Source organism: Onychostoma macrolepis, chromosome 09 (assembly GCF_012432095.1).
Source record: "Onychostoma macrolepis isolate SWU-2019 chromosome 09, ASM1243209v1, whole genome shotgun sequence".
NCBI lineage: Eukaryota > Metazoa > Chordata > Actinopteri > Cypriniformes > Cyprinidae > Onychostoma > Onychostoma macrolepis.
The window spans coordinates 14,717,807-14,733,031 of NC_081163.1; the positions used below are offsets into that span (position 1 = coordinate 14,717,807).

At 40.0% G+C, this 15,225-nt stretch overlaps 2 protein-coding genes across 4 annotated transcripts; one reads left to right on the forward strand and one right to left on the reverse strand.

The window, feature by feature from the left end:
• Nucleotides 1–1,487: 1,487 nt before the first annotated feature.
• On the reverse strand, nucleotides 1,488–7,429 carry zic2a (zic family member 2 (odd-paired homolog, Drosophila), a). 3 transcript variants are annotated; one of them, XM_058787471.1, is made up of 4 exons: nucleotides 7,265–7,429; nucleotides 4,404–5,086; nucleotides 2,806–2,969; nucleotides 1,488–2,457 (listed from the first exon to the last, which is right to left on the reverse strand). In XM_058787471.1, exons 1-4 carry the CDS (start codon nucleotides 7,270–7,272, stop codon nucleotides 2,263–2,265), a joined length of 1,050 nt encoding a protein of 349 aa, XP_058643454.1. In that variant the 5' UTR covers nucleotides 7,273–7,429; the 3' UTR covers nucleotides 1,488–2,262. The 3 variants fall into 3 exon arrangements, with proteins under 3 accessions (XP_058643454.1, XP_058643453.1, XP_058643452.1); XM_058787470.1 differs by having other exon boundaries at nucleotides 4,404–5,972; nucleotides 7,265–7,424; XM_058787469.1 differs by lacking the exon at nucleotides 7,265–7,429 and having other exon boundaries at nucleotides 4,404–7,223.
• Nucleotides 7,430–10,005: 2,576 nt separating this feature from the next.
• Nucleotides 10,006–14,360, forward strand: zic5 (zic family member 5 (odd-paired homolog, Drosophila)). Its single transcript, XM_058787468.1, has 2 exons — nucleotides 10,006–11,356; nucleotides 12,929–14,360. The coding sequence occupies exons 1-2, from the start codon at nucleotides 10,306–10,308 to the stop codon at nucleotides 13,372–13,374; spliced, it is 1,497 nt and encodes a 498-aa protein (XP_058643451.1). The 5' UTR covers nucleotides 10,006–10,305; the 3' UTR covers nucleotides 13,375–14,360.
• The last annotated feature ends 865 nt before the right edge of the window (nucleotides 14,361–15,225 follow it).

Here is a 15,225-nt window from a genome sequence, read left to right on the forward strand (position 1 = left end):
TAGTAAAGTCTGTTTGAAAGTGGAATGTACAGTCTTGAACAGTACTTTTTTTTCTGTGGGCAGGTTTTTCTACACGGATCAATATCAGAGCAGCATGCGCTGCGAAGGAAACGCCATCCAAGCTCCGCAGGACGCTGACCTTTCACTCTCCCTACAGGTCACACCATCCTCCCCTAAACAGGTCAAAACACCAACACACAACTATGTCAAAGTATGCCTTAACAGAGAATATTTATATCCAGCGGATAACCAACACAAGCCAATGAGTGGGCGATTCAATCAACAGCCAAGAAAAGATTGTACCCTGCAGCCCATAGGCAACTGCACATTAATAATCAGTGTTCTGGTGATTTCTGAACGGACCAACTGGCTTCTTGTGGGTGGCTCCAAGTGAATTTCCCGTGAATAAAATATGTAGGGTATGCATTATGTTCATGTGCCCATCTTAAAACACACTGTGGCACCAGGTGGTGATTTTACAGTCAACAACAATAGGAAACGCGTCTAACAGCCTATCCCTTCCCCCAGGCTTTACACACATGAATATTAATCTGATCCTTCACCGTCTAAAGTTCTACACATTGCACTAAAGCTTTAACACAGATAGTGACACGGATACGATCGCTCTCAAGTATCTCCAGTCTATTAATTACTCATGCTGGAGGATTGTTTTCGTGCTGTCAGTGATATCATCATACGCCAAAAAAATAGCCTGCGACAATATTCCTTGATGTTGCTGCATAATGTCAAATGCCCCTGTTAAATTTATTTTATTCCGCTTTTTTATTCTCGCATCTGAAGGTGTTTATGCGTCCTCTGAGCGCCGAGAGAAACACACGAAATTAAATAGAAAATCCGGGTTACAATCGAGCGAACAAGTCGCAGGGACTGCCAGTCACCTCTTAATTCTGCAGGAAAAAAAGTTTTTTTTCCCCCCTTAGAGCTTGACAAGAGTGCCAGAGTCAAGTTCAAGTTCACGGCCACTTGATTTCAAACTCTATTTTATCCCAAGTGTGGAAGGAAGGGCGACTGCTGCATTATCCAAAATTAAACTCATGCGTCTTTAAAAAAAAATGGAGCACTCGAATAGTGGCGGGAAGGTTTATATTAAGGCCTACTGATTATAAAAGTCAGATCAGTTTTCCCGTGTATACATTTTCTGCATACTGCTCTCAGTATTCCTATGTTGCGCATGTTCTGTTTAAATGTTTCTGTCTTTTTTTTCTTTTAAAATGCTGAAATATGTCCTTCAGTGCTAGAAATTATTAGTGTTTGAATCGCCGAATTGTGTATGGAAAGACATTTCAACAATATCTATCCAACACTACACAACAGCTGTATGCGTCTTGCTTTCAGACCACTGTGCAAATTCTGGTTTAATAGTCTTAAATAGTCTATTTAGCCTATACAAAAATAAGGCCTAAAAGTTGTCGAAGTTTAGCTATATAATGCGTAGATAACATGGAAAGAACACGACGCGTTGTAAAGATTGTACACTTGCACCACGTTTTATTATATCTGTATGCAGTAAAATTTTTATCACAATAATGGAGAAAACACTTCTCAAACTTTGAACAAAAACACATATAACAAAACAACTGCCCCTGTTCAGCCCATAATTGTACATATTTATAGTAAAGAAACATTCTTTATAAATATTGTTTCATCTGTAGCAAGTAAATACCATAATTTAATTACAAATGGATAAATATGGCAGTCGATATTTACAAAAAGAAGGGTGTAGTTACAGATATTTAACGGCACGACATTAATTTGCCCCACAATCTTCCAAATATATATCACAATTCAAACTTGCAAAGCACAAGACATCACAAGTTAAGCCCAGCAAACTAAGATATACATTCACAAGCAAATATTGTGTCAGTCTTCGTTAAATGTTGACTTTGGCACTCTTTCCAGTTAATAGTTGTTTAGTTTACAATCAGTTTGCCATAATGGGATCACAATATTCATTTTGATAATACAACTTTATGGTAATATGTGCACTAAAAAGTCCAGTTAGAGAAATAGCTACCATTGAAGGAACATCTATACACCAAAAAACCGACAAAACCTATTACAACCATTGGGAAAGAGAGCGCGTAGTATGTACAAAAAGAGGACGTTTAGTGCTTTTGCGCACGGTTCTTCTGTCGATGTGGGAATGTTAATCCTGCTGGACAAGCGCATAATATAGGAGCGTTCGTTTTGTATATGGATCTCCTGGTTTTCTGAAATGATTCCTCCTGGGATGGCACAGTCTTAAACATACCATTCACTGAAATTGGACGATAAACTGCTGTGGTTGTTGGAACTGTGGACCGCTGAGGAAGGCGACAGATTGTTGTTGCTTTGGGTCTCAGTGGAGGGGGACACCAGACCAGGGGGTGTTGAGGACTCATAACCAGAACTTGCCGCTGGCGAAGAGTCAGATGCAGGTGGGGATGCCTCGTGAACCTAAAACACACACCAAAAAACAAAACAACAAAAAAAAATAATTAATGATCCTCGGAATGAATCATGAATAATGTGTATTGACAAAACTAAATTCTAGACAAATCAGTAGTTCGTTCCAATATGACAATATATGTCAGTTCATGTCAGTTCTAACTTTTTCAATATGCATTAGCCAATTATCTGTTATGCATTTGTAATTTATGTTTGTTAGTGTTATTTTAATTTTAATTAGATGTATTAGCCTACTGCTATTAATACACAAAGTGGCACTTAGTAAACATTTTAGTGACAAAAAAAAAGCATAATGTATTTCTCATTCTTTGTTCTAAAGGAATCTGGAAGAATTACCTTCATGTGCTTTCGAAGAGAGCTGGGATGAGTGTAGGACTTGTCACACATTTTGCAAAGATACGGTTTGTCTGACGTGTGAACGTGCATGTGCTTCTTTCGGTCACTGCTGTTCGCGAAGCGCCGATCACATCCCTCAAACTCACACTGAAATGGTTTCTCCCCTGAGAAGAAAAACCGCATAAACATTCACACGATTAGTGTTTAAAGTTTAATTCAGCTTTTAAAAACACAACAAAAATAGCGCACATCAAAACACAGAATAAATCTGCCATCCCGATACACTTCAAAATAACATTTAAATGTAAATATTTTAGGACTAAATTCTAAAAATAAAAAGAAATAAATTGCGTAGCATTCTAAATAAACTGAGATGAAATCACTCAAGAGGTTATCATATGCACGTAGTTGTAATACAGAGATGCCTTACAACTACACAGGGGGTCACACAACCACATCTACAAATATGATGACCAGTGTAAAGGTAACAACAAAATAGCCTATATAGGCTATATAAAATCTAATTTTGTTGACAATTACGTTTGGGAGAATTTACTTTATTTAACAATCTGTACAAACAAAACAAAATTAAAACAAGGGGGAAATCGGTCACATAACACCATTTCCTATTTTCAACGTTTAGCTTTTGTCAGCCCCACACAAAACTTCGCCATTTGCTTAGAAATAATCAAAATGCAATTAACACCTTGACAAATAGAAGGCTCAATACCTCCGTGTATTCTAAAGAGGAAATTGCTCAAATATGCAACCCTGGTAATGGCCTGTCTAACACATAGACTGTCAATGCAATGGAAAGAATAACAATAGGCCCACATATCGCCCATTCCTAAAGTAGGAAATATATTCTTATTTTTATGTCGCCCTTTTTGTGCTGGTAATGGTCTGTATTCACTTTGTAATTCGTATGTACGTGCGTGTGTATACGTGTAGCTGTATGCTCTGTAGTATACACTTTGTAATCGTTGTTTTTTAATGGTTTCATGAATATTAAGTGTATCGCTGTTAGTGTATACAATGTTTCTAATTTTAACAACAATTAAAATACCCCGTAACGTGGCCAAAAACAAGCAACAAACTGGAGTAATTTCAAAATCCTGACGTAGTCACCCGAGTGCTCGAGCATTGGTCCACGCAAACATTAAACCGGTTGGAGAGATTTACGGCTGCTCTGCGCACGCGATGAGCCCTCAAGTCGCCTTTGACCCGTTTAAACTTTATGAACCACAAACCCTCGGCAGTCTCTTACATAATTCAGCACATTGTTGCAAAACATCGCATTTACTCGGTACGCGACCAGGCATAATCGTTTTCAGCCGCGTTCACTTACGCGAATTAGCCTATATGTGCTTACAAGCATCCGTTTTCTTTTAAAGATCTAAATCTACTTTAAGCGTCAATCTAAGTATGCGCTCTCAAAGTCTAAAAATACACCAACCTACCGTAATCAGCTTATTTTTGTAAGAACCACTATTTGCGCTACTATTTTGGGGGGTTATAAAAAAAAAAGACCATTGTATAGCTGCAAAACAAATGCAAGACTTTAATGAGACAAGCGCGAACATAAATAAATATCATACCTGTGTGTGTTCTCTTGTGAATCTTGAGGTTTTCTGATCTCGCGAAGACTTTGCCACATCCAGGGAACGGGCAGGGGAAAGGTTTTTCTCCCGTATGCACGCGTATGTGATTGACCAGTTTATATTTGGCTTTAAAGGGCTTGCTTTCCCGGGGACACTCTTCCCAAAAGCAGATGTGGTTGCTCTGTTCGGGTCCTCCAACGTGCTCGACCGAGACGTGGGTGACCAGCTCATGCATGGTGCTGAAAGTTTTATTGCAACTCTTCTTCGGATTGCTGAGCTGCTCCGGATCGATCCACTTACAGATGAGCTCTTGCTTAATGCACTGCTGCCTCATGTAGCGAAAGAAGGCTCCGGGGTGATGATGATGCGCTGCCATATTCATCCCCATGTTCATATTCATGGAGCCGTACTGGTTGTGCAGCTGAGCGGCTGAGTAAGGGTCAGTCCTCGGGCTGGAGACCTGGTGGTACTGGTCTGATCGCCCGAAAACCTCCCCCGGTAGTCCGAGTCGCATCTGCCCGTTGAGCACGTTTGGGGAGCCGTGAGATCCATGCTGCTCGTGGATGCCAGGGAACAGAATGTGGCCTTGGCTGTCTGTGTGAGAGTGATGGAGCGAGCCGGCAGAGGGGCCGAAGAGTGCGTGCTGGCCTCCCGCCGGTGACGATTCCCCGAATCCACGGCTGCGAAAGAGAAAGTCCCTCGTGGAGTTAAATGGCGAGCTCGCGTACGATGTGACATGAGCCGCGTGCGCGCCCAGAGCCGCGGCAGGGTAACCGGGCGCTTGGCTCGTGAATGCAGAACTCTGTCCGGGCGAGAGATCGTGGTTCAGTTTGAATGCGCCCATGTGCGCCGAGTCGACGAAGCTGTTCTGCGCTATACTCAAGTCTCTGTCCTGCATCTCACTGGAGGAGTGATGATGCCTGGCAAAGGTGCCCACTCCCAAACCAGGGAACTGATGCCCAGCGTCCAGTAACATGCTTTCGTTGAGCAAAACCAATTCTCTTTCAAGCAGTCTATGTGCGGCGCTTCAACAAAACATGTAACAAAATAAAATCGAATGCGCTACAGGAATATTAACTTCCAGATTTGAGAACACGACATGAGGCGATGAAGTTCGATCCGCTCATAGGAAAAAAGCTTTGCGTATTAAGTTAGACTATATTTTTCTTGTGGATAACTTGTTACTCAAAATCCCCAATGCAGCGAAATGAAAAGATTCCTTTGCTCGTTCCCTTTCAAACTGAGTCGATGTCGTAATTTTCGGATTACACGAAAATACGAGTTATTATCTTACTGAGTCTTCCTTGTTCTTGAAGCATCTCGAATTGGAATGTTTATTTCTTTCGCTTGTCTATGTTTATCTCGGAGGGTCCCTCTTTCTCAGTGGACTGGCACTACCTCCTCTTACGCCCCCTTTAACTGGAGCCCGGTCATTCATTTGACGCGCTCTCATTGGCCGCCGCTCCTCATCAATCCCAGGTGCCCCTCCAATCGAACGCACTGCTTTGGCAACTAATCGCTGATCGCCATCTTCCACCGACAATTACCGCCTACTTTTCGGAGAGCCTTTTCGGGGAATAGGTAGAAGGAGAGCAAAAATACTCGCGTTTAATCAGACCGCTTAAAAAATCTAAATCACTTGCCACGCGGGCTCATAAGAGTAAGTGTAACCCATAATTCTTTAGTGAACTTCGCCTCTACAGTTTGCATAATTACTTAATAGCATAAAATGTGCAGGATATTTTGGTTATAGCGAAATCTAGTTACTTTGGCATAGTGTAATCCAACAAACAGACAGGGTTAACGTAAATGAAAAACAAACTCACAAACCTCGCTCGAGGTGCCTTGACTAAATCTGCACGTGAGTTTGACAACACATGATGATGTATTAAAACACTAGTTCGCATCCAATTTGTAGCCTATGTGGTGGTCAGCATTTGAATAAAGGACGTGATCATGTCTCCCTGAGTGTTGATGGACACATCAAAAACAAACAAAAGTGTATTAATGTATAAACAGCCTATAACATTATCCTATTGAGATATAAAGTAGCCTATTAAAAATAGATTCAATGACATGAAAAATAAGGCAGGAGAGTTGTCGGCAATATATACACCATCGTCATTGCCATCAACATCATCTTTACATTGAATACTTTAATTTACTGCATTAAAAATGCACTAATTCGTAGCTAACACCAAAACGCTCTTAGACCGACTCTGAAACACACTGTGTTTCCTCTACAACAGAACCATAAACTCCACATATGGTTTGAAACACAGTAAATACAACAACAGTATAAATTTGAGAATTCTTGGAAGCTATAGTACCATTTACATTTTTCCTATCATAAGACTTATTTTTAGGCACATCTAAATATACGCACATAGAGTAGCCTATTCTAAATATTTTAGCACATACAAGAACACAATGCCATTTGAACGTATTTAGATGAGATTACATTCCCATGTCAAAAAACACAATGTGTTATACCTTTAATTAAAAAAAAATAATAAATAGTGACGTCACGGACCGAGAGCCTGGTCTTTCTGCGTGAATAAATCAGGGAATCTGTATTATTTAAAATTAAGTTTAGCGGCATTTTGTGGTTACGGAACAGGCGTATATGCGAGCTTTTCCTAGCCTATGTAGACTACACTGTACACTCCCTGACAATAACCAAACCGTCCATCTGAAGTTATCCTAGCACATGTGGATGGAGTTACTGCATTACGGACTCCAGGCCAATGTACATAAGCCAAACCAGGGACCATTTCTGATCTAAGAAAAAGTCCTATACGTGCAGCATACGAGCGTTTATTTAAATGTTAACATTCAGTTAAAGGAGGTTTACTTACAATTGCATTGAACCTAAGTCCCATAAAGTCCCGTTCCAACGCACAACACACTTTGTCTTGTCTTTCCTCTCCTCCGAACGCTTTAAGCTGTAAATAATAGGGCGGAGGATGTATAAAACTTTGGGAATTCTGTGTGCCTCAGCTCAAAGCCATGCTGTTTGAACGTTATGTACCATTCTTCCAAGACTATTTCTACCCTCTCCACAGGAAACACAGGATCTGATCCAAGTTCAAAGTCACGTCTGCCGACCTCTCTAAGAAGTTCTTTATTTCTCCAGAAAACCACAAAAACCTTTCCCCTTTTCAATGGGCAGGGAGAAGAAGAAAGAGAAATTAGTCTGAGAGTGCAGTCGGCCTGGAGCACATAGCCGCAGTTTTTGTTCTTCTTTTCTCATGTAGCAAGGAAGGGAAAAAGTTCGAAAAGGCTAAAACCAAACACACACGGAAACACAGGGGAAAACAAATGTTGCTTATTATTTATATATATATATATATATATATATATATATATATATATATATATATGTATGTATATATATATATATATATATATATGCGTCACTGCCTAGGTATTAACCTTGATTTTTTTTGTTTTTTTCTCTACATGTGAAAGCAAAAAATCCCAAATAACCTTTAAATTATAATACGTGAAGGACCATACCCCTATAGTTACATTAGTTAGAATTATGGCTTTCCATTAATGTGTAAGGCTCTTAGACAAAGCGACAAGGCATTTCTTTTAATTTTGACATTATCAATATGGTGACACATTATTGGTTACTTTTATTGACCTTGGGTATTTCAAGGGTGTTTGACCTTCGACCCGTGGAGACCACATATGCTACCCTTTGAACTTAAGAAATCCTCACTGTTCAAAGGTTGTAGTAAAACAAGTGCTGGCCTTCTCCCTCCGTTACGTCGTTTCATAAATAACAGGCAACGAAAATTCACATTTACTCACAAGCTTGTTTTAAACTATTATTATTTATGACCTTCTCATCATTTAACTTTTGTTGTAAGTGTAGCCTACTCAGCAATCAGTACGACTGAATTATTTTTAAAGACACTCTTGAATACGGTCTGTTCGTCCAACACAATTCAGAGGTAAACGTTGGGATGTCGTAAATCTCAATTAGAATGCATAGATTGTAATGCTTCTGTCACATTAACCGGCATACATCGTGCTTCCATTCATTCCAAATTAAGACCCTTGACAAAGCTGACAGGCATGATGGCTTATGCAGGAAATCACAACACTTTCAGTTACTACAGGTGCAGGAGAGATACACGTGCTTTATATACATAAAAATAAGAAAATCCTATGAATGCTTTTTTTCTTCTTCAAGGTTTGATAAATTTGGGTATGGAGTTTTACCAGAAATGTCTGACCAATAACGTTGATAAATTTCAAATTTATTTAGGACAAATTTTAAATCTATATTTTTAGTGTTGTTAAAAAACATGTGACTTCAGATTTGTAAGCAGAATTGTTATTTTTTTTGTTGAGGTTTAAGGGTGGGGCTGTTTAACCTTCTGCTGTACTTTGGTAATTAGTTTTTGAAATAATTATTTGGAATATGGTAACAACTGCCCTGAAGCATTTTAAAAGATGTCTTTGAATTAAGACATATTAAATCAATGGCATACACTTCCTGCTGAGTTCAACATGGACTCTAAAAGGGCGTGGACGTGCTTCATGACACACACGTAAAGCACACACAAACAAACATGACATGAAATTATGTGAAAAGTAATATGTTTCATATATATTATTATTTAAAAAATACTTGGGGACAAAAATTAAGATTTATATATATATATATATATATATATATATATATATATATATATATATATAACATTATAAAGAATCATGTCACAGAACGCTTTTGGAAAGATTATTGACAGACTTTTTTCTAAAATATGTCAAGGGGCGCTTGTTCTCTTCTGTACTTTCTGCACAGGAATCAGTTTCTGACAGCGCCCATTCGACCGAAGATCTAATGTTCAAAATTGCTTTTTTTTTTTAAGCACAGATACCTTGGTAAAATACATGTTGCATTTAAATTTTTTCTTTTTTTTTTTTTTTAAATGCATGATAATGTTAATTATGTAAAATTATATTACGATAAACCCATCTGGATAAAGCAGGATACTAGAAAGAATTCCATGAACGTAGGCTTTTGCAATTTCTGTTTATTAGGGCGTAAAGCCTAATCGTTTGTTTGGTTGAATAAAAACCACATGTAAGATTTTGTTTTATGTAGCCTATCTAATAATTTAGTTTTACCTATATGCATGCATTGCAACAATTAGAAACAAATAAGTTTGGTATAGCATGCGTTTGTTTTAAAGATCTAAATTGTAATTTTTTTAACTTGTAATTTTATTTTCATTGTCCCAATTTTATCCTGAGTCTGTTCTATCTGTCAGCATAATGAAACGATTTATTTGTCCGAAGAAAATGAATTTTATTTTTGCCGAATTCATGCTTGACAACGTTTTATTTATTTATTTATTTATATGATTTGAATTTAATTTCTAAATATATTTCAAACGATGTGTGGGGGTGTTGCACAATATGCTCCGCGTGTGTAGTGTCACTGTTTTGTGCAAAGAGAAAAACAACATCCTTCCACGTGTGTGTGCGTGCGTGCGTGTGTGTGCCTCGGTAAACAGATTTGCCTGTAACTTTGTGAGCACAACTTTCTGGAGTGAACAGTGATGAAGAGAGTGAGGGGGCGGAACCCCGCTGAGCCTCTGCGCTGAAAGACAGCCAATCGCTTCGTTCTCTTAACTGCCAGTCACCGAAATCTGTCCAATACCCGCAGTGCCATTTCTAAACTCTATTCCCCACTGTGTCCTCCAACTGTTGTATGTTCTGCCAATCGCTTGAGGACAGAGTGGGAAAAGGAGCAAGCAGAGTTAGAGGCAGGACAAAAGAAGTTCTATAGACGGCCATATACATATATTTTAATGGTTTCAGAAGGCCCGTAGTTGGCGAAGACAATAGCGGTGAGCGTGGACATGACAGCGTAGTGATGGAGCCCCCTTTAAGCAAGAGGAATTCGGCGATAAGATTAGCGGATTTGGCATCGACTCAAGCCCTTCCTCATCAGAATATGACAGGCTTCCCGGGGATAGGGGGGCATCACCCGCACTCCCACCATGCCCACCTCCACCCTGGGGAGATGGGCAACGACCCCGGAGTGGCTCTCACTCCATTTGGACCCGAGCACATGGCACAGACCAATGCTCTCAAACTTAGTCCCTCTCAGCCTGTTCAAAGCCATCCCGAAGCCCAGACCGCGGCATCTTTCACGTCTTCTCAGACCACAGTTGGTTTCCCCGTGGCTCACCCCCACACAGGCTACACCACCAGCAGGGACTTCATCCTCAGGAGAGAGCTCTCAGCCTCTGCTATGCATGCACTTGGCGACCAGCATAGTTCCGCCTCCTCCCCTCATCACCATGGCATGTTCATTTCCCCAACAGGTGCTTATGGGCACGCGGAAGGTGGTGCCCATCCACTTTTCTCTGGACTGCACGAGCAAGCGGCCCCAGGTGCCCACCACCACCACCACCATGCCCTCAACGGGCAGATGCGTCTGGGTCTACCGGGGGACATCTACGGCAGGCCAGAGCACTTCGGCCACAGGCCCGAGCACTATGGATCTTCTTCTCTGCACAGCTACAACTCCATGAACTTAAATGTGAACCTCGCCACGGCTCCTCACGGAGCCACGGGGGCGTTTTTGCGATACATGCGGCAGCCCATCAAGCAAGAGCTCATCTGCAAGTGGATTGACCAGGAGCAGACGTCCAAGAAGCCCTGCTCCAAAACTTTCAGCACCATGCACGAGCTCGTCAACCATGTCACGGTAGAGCACGTCGGGGGACCGGAGCAGAGCAGTCACGTCTGCTTCTGGGAAGAGTGTCCGCGCGAGGGAAAGGCGTTTAAAGCCAAGTACAAACTAATCAATCACATCCGCGTGCACACGGGCGAGAAGCCGTTCCCGTGCCCCTTTCCCGGTTGTGGCAAAGTATTCGCGCGCTCGGAAAATCTCAAGATTCACAAGAGGACGCATACAGGTTAGTGAAAAGTCGACCGATTCTTTGAAAAAACTTTAGTGGTCTGTTATTGAACGTGTTTGCGCTACTTGGCAGATAATCGAATTGTCTTGATATGTACCAAACGTTATTTAGCCTACTATGGGGGAGCAAAATCACTTTTTTTTTGTCCCCCCGCCTCATGCACAAATATCCCCCATTCATACAGAACCAAGGTTAAGGAGGTTGTTTGTTTACAGTGCCTATTCGCCAAGCTAAAGTATCCCTTGGTGTGGCTAAGCGTCATGAACTTACTTCAAAAATGCAGCGAGAGATCAACGTGCATGTTGTTGCTGCTTGTACATATGGAATAAGCACTTCCGACACCATGCTGCTATGAGCAGACCAGTGTTTTTGCGTCTTTTTTCTTTGATGCATGCAATTTTATATCAAGGAGAGGTGCAAAAACGTTAGGGTGAAGACATCAGGCTGCAGTTGTATTTGAATGCTACGTGTTTAACGTAAAAAAGAGAAAATAACGAGCAAAAGAGGGAAAGTACGAATTGTTTTATAGGCTGCAGGTAAAATAGTAACACGAAGTTTTCGGCACGTGTTTGTCTTCTTTAAAGCCACAGGGAATTACAAACAGTGTCTGAATAGATCCATACTAATGTAAATATGGAGAATGGGTCAGCCATGGGGCATTTACTACATTGTGATTAACCAAAGTATGGTGATGTCTTAGCAGAGCAAAGAAGGCCTCTACTTCTGATGTTCTTCTAATGTATTCTAACAAAATGATATGCGTGCGTGCTGTGCATGATATTAAAATAGATATTTAATATGATGGTATTTAATAGATATAAAGCTCTTTCTACAGGTACTAAAATATGCACTCACGTAACAGTTTGTTATTGCAAGTTGTTAAAGAGTTGCAGGTATTGTTTGGGTTCTTTTACTGTATATCTGTATCATGTTATGCTCACAACACCTGCTGACGTAAATTGCGCCCTGAATATGTAGGTCAGAATATGCGTGTCAAACCCACCTAGAGTATACATTTATAAGGGTATATTAAATCATCATTGATATGTGTAAAAGTCCCCTATGGTATTTTAGTTATTTTTTATTTATTTATTTTTTTTACATTTTTGTAACAAGTCCCGGAATGACACAGTCAATCAGGGCAACGTGTAATGTAATTTTGATATGATTTGGATATCTTGTAAAGCCGGGTCAGTTCTTTTACTCCAAGCAATCTAATGCATATGGCGGGCCGAAATGTTTTCAGTAGTTGACTCGGTTGCATATCCAGTAAAAATAATAATAAAAAAGAGTTTTGGCAAGCTTCAGTCAGAGAAAATGAGAGCGTTTACAGAGTGGTTGCATAAGTCATGTGGTGCGCCTGAACATTCCATATGTAATAGCAGAAAATGAGTACTGTGGGGTTACAGTGATTAATGTTGTGATTTTTCAAAACGAAACCATCCATTACTAGTGCTTGCTGAGAATGGATCATCCATTAGCTATTATTTTCTTTTAAACAAGAAAATGTAAAATATGTATGGGTGTTTTTTTTTATATCTAATTGCTCTGTTTTTTCTTCCTTGCCAGGTGAGAAGCCGTTCAAATGTGAGTTTGATGGCTGTGACAGGAAATTCGCCAACAGCAGTGACAGGAAGAAGCACTCTCACGTCCACACGAGCGATAAGCCTTACTTCTGTAAAGTGAGGGGTTGTGACAAGTCGTACACACACCCGAGCTCCCTGCGCAAACACATGAAGGTTCACTGCAAGTCTCCTCCGCCCCCTTCAGCCAACACGGGCTCCTCTTACCATCCCTCGTCCACGACGATCGGTGATGCCCTCTCACCAAACCTGGAGCCCCACAGGAACCGTTCGTCGAACCTTTCGCCTCAGGTGACCAACCTAAACGAATGGTACGTGTGCCAAGGGAGTGCTGGACCAAACAATCTACACACCCCCTCCAGCGATGTGCCAACGTCGGAATCCGACGACGAGGACTCTTTCAGACACACAGATCCAAGGGCAATGCTCTGATGTGAACACCAAGGAATACATTCATTATAAATGCTCCACATAATAATAATAATAAAAAACCATCAAATTCAAGGGTTGCAATTCGAAGAAGTGGAACACCTATGGATGTCAGTGGGTGAAGAGATTTTGCCCCCCGTTTTGCCCTTAAAACATGCTCAGAGCATTGATGCAATTTATGTTTCATATGATAAGCCGTTGTAACTTGCCACATGAAAAATCGACTTGTACATTTTTTTAAGATTTTACCTGACTTGTCGAGATCAAATAACATTGATTTATCAATTATGTTTAGGCTGATTTCTTTTTTAATATTACACCCCTTTTGTTGCACAGAAATCTTTTTTATAGAGAATCGTTTTACACGTTAAATGTCTGAGGGGCAAAAATTGCAGTGACAATAATTTTAAGTTTTTACTTGTATATTGTCAGTGTCAAAAAAAAAAATGAATGGGTGGAGTCTTTGTTAAAGTTTATACACTAATTGTGGTCAGGACGGTTTTTGTGATATTTAAAATATTTAAACCTATATTTTATGCAAAATCAATGTAACTCTGATTAAAGAGTACGAAATATGTCCACTGAGACCCTAAATAATGTATCGTTGACAGGCCTATCCCTGACTGATTTGTAAATAGTATATGGTATTGATGCTTGTGAATGTTTTCGTAGCGTCTCAACAAGTTTTGTACATTGTAATTTATTTGCTGGTATTAATGTTGGTCTGGAAGTACAGATACACCAAAGAATAATATAATTTTGGTGAAAAGAAGTGATGCTTTTTATCGTGTTCTGTAAAAAGGTCTTACTTGAATAGGCTGTATAATGTGAAGAATCTTTCGCATGAACCGTGTAGTAACTCTTTCTGTTAAGGTGCATGATGGTGTTGATGGAAAAAAAAACGAAAAAAAAAAACGTAAGGTCGTGAAGAAATGTGATGTTTGTGTATAGATATATGGAAAACTTGAATAAAAGGCAGGACGTGTAAATATGGTCTTTTCAGTAAAAAAGGCCTTGATTCATTCTTTGATCAGTGTGCGTATTTCATGTAAAATTCAGCAGATTTCCAAGTTATGATTTAAACTAATCATCCAATGAATATCACTGTTGCGGTAAGAAGTAAGCCTAATGCTAAATTGCTTGTAAAAGTTGGGACGGTAAAGCTAACCAAACGAAACAGCAGAGTTCTACAAAACACTTTCTAGACATTTTTTCTTGATTTTCTCCTGAATGAAAATATTCCTTGGCCATTCAGTGTCATTTCAAAAGGGAACCATCACTTAACTAATAGTGCACGTTATGAAAGGTAGAATAGCACAAAGCCATCAATGCATGAATCATTCATGGGAATATAAGACATAAAAGCTGCCCGACAATAAGGAGAAAGTTGTATGGAGAATATGAAACAAAGTCCCCCATCTCATTTCCTTCATTAAAACGCACAATAACAGTTTCAAAGTGCCCCTGTCCCAGACTATAGGCTCAGAATTGACCAGCGCAAGTCCTGGACCACTTCAAAGAGCGCCACAACAGAACGGAAGACTGCACGGTGCGTTAGGATTTCTATGGGTCTCATTTGAATATTTATGGTAGAAAAACTACTAACTGCCGCTAAATGGTCAATCATCAAAGCAGAAACCTCTCTCACGAACCGTCTTGTCCCTTAAAATCGGCGGGCTCGACATTTTATATCAGCGCAGATTCTGGACATTTCATATGGCGGGTGGAAAATCTGTGAAGAAAGTTCTAAAACGCCTCCTAAGAAAGTTTGATTTGTATTTTCAAGCTAATGAACATCACGCTAACCCCTATGGAATACAGCACACAAGTTGGTGACTCTTTGGAGATTGTAAA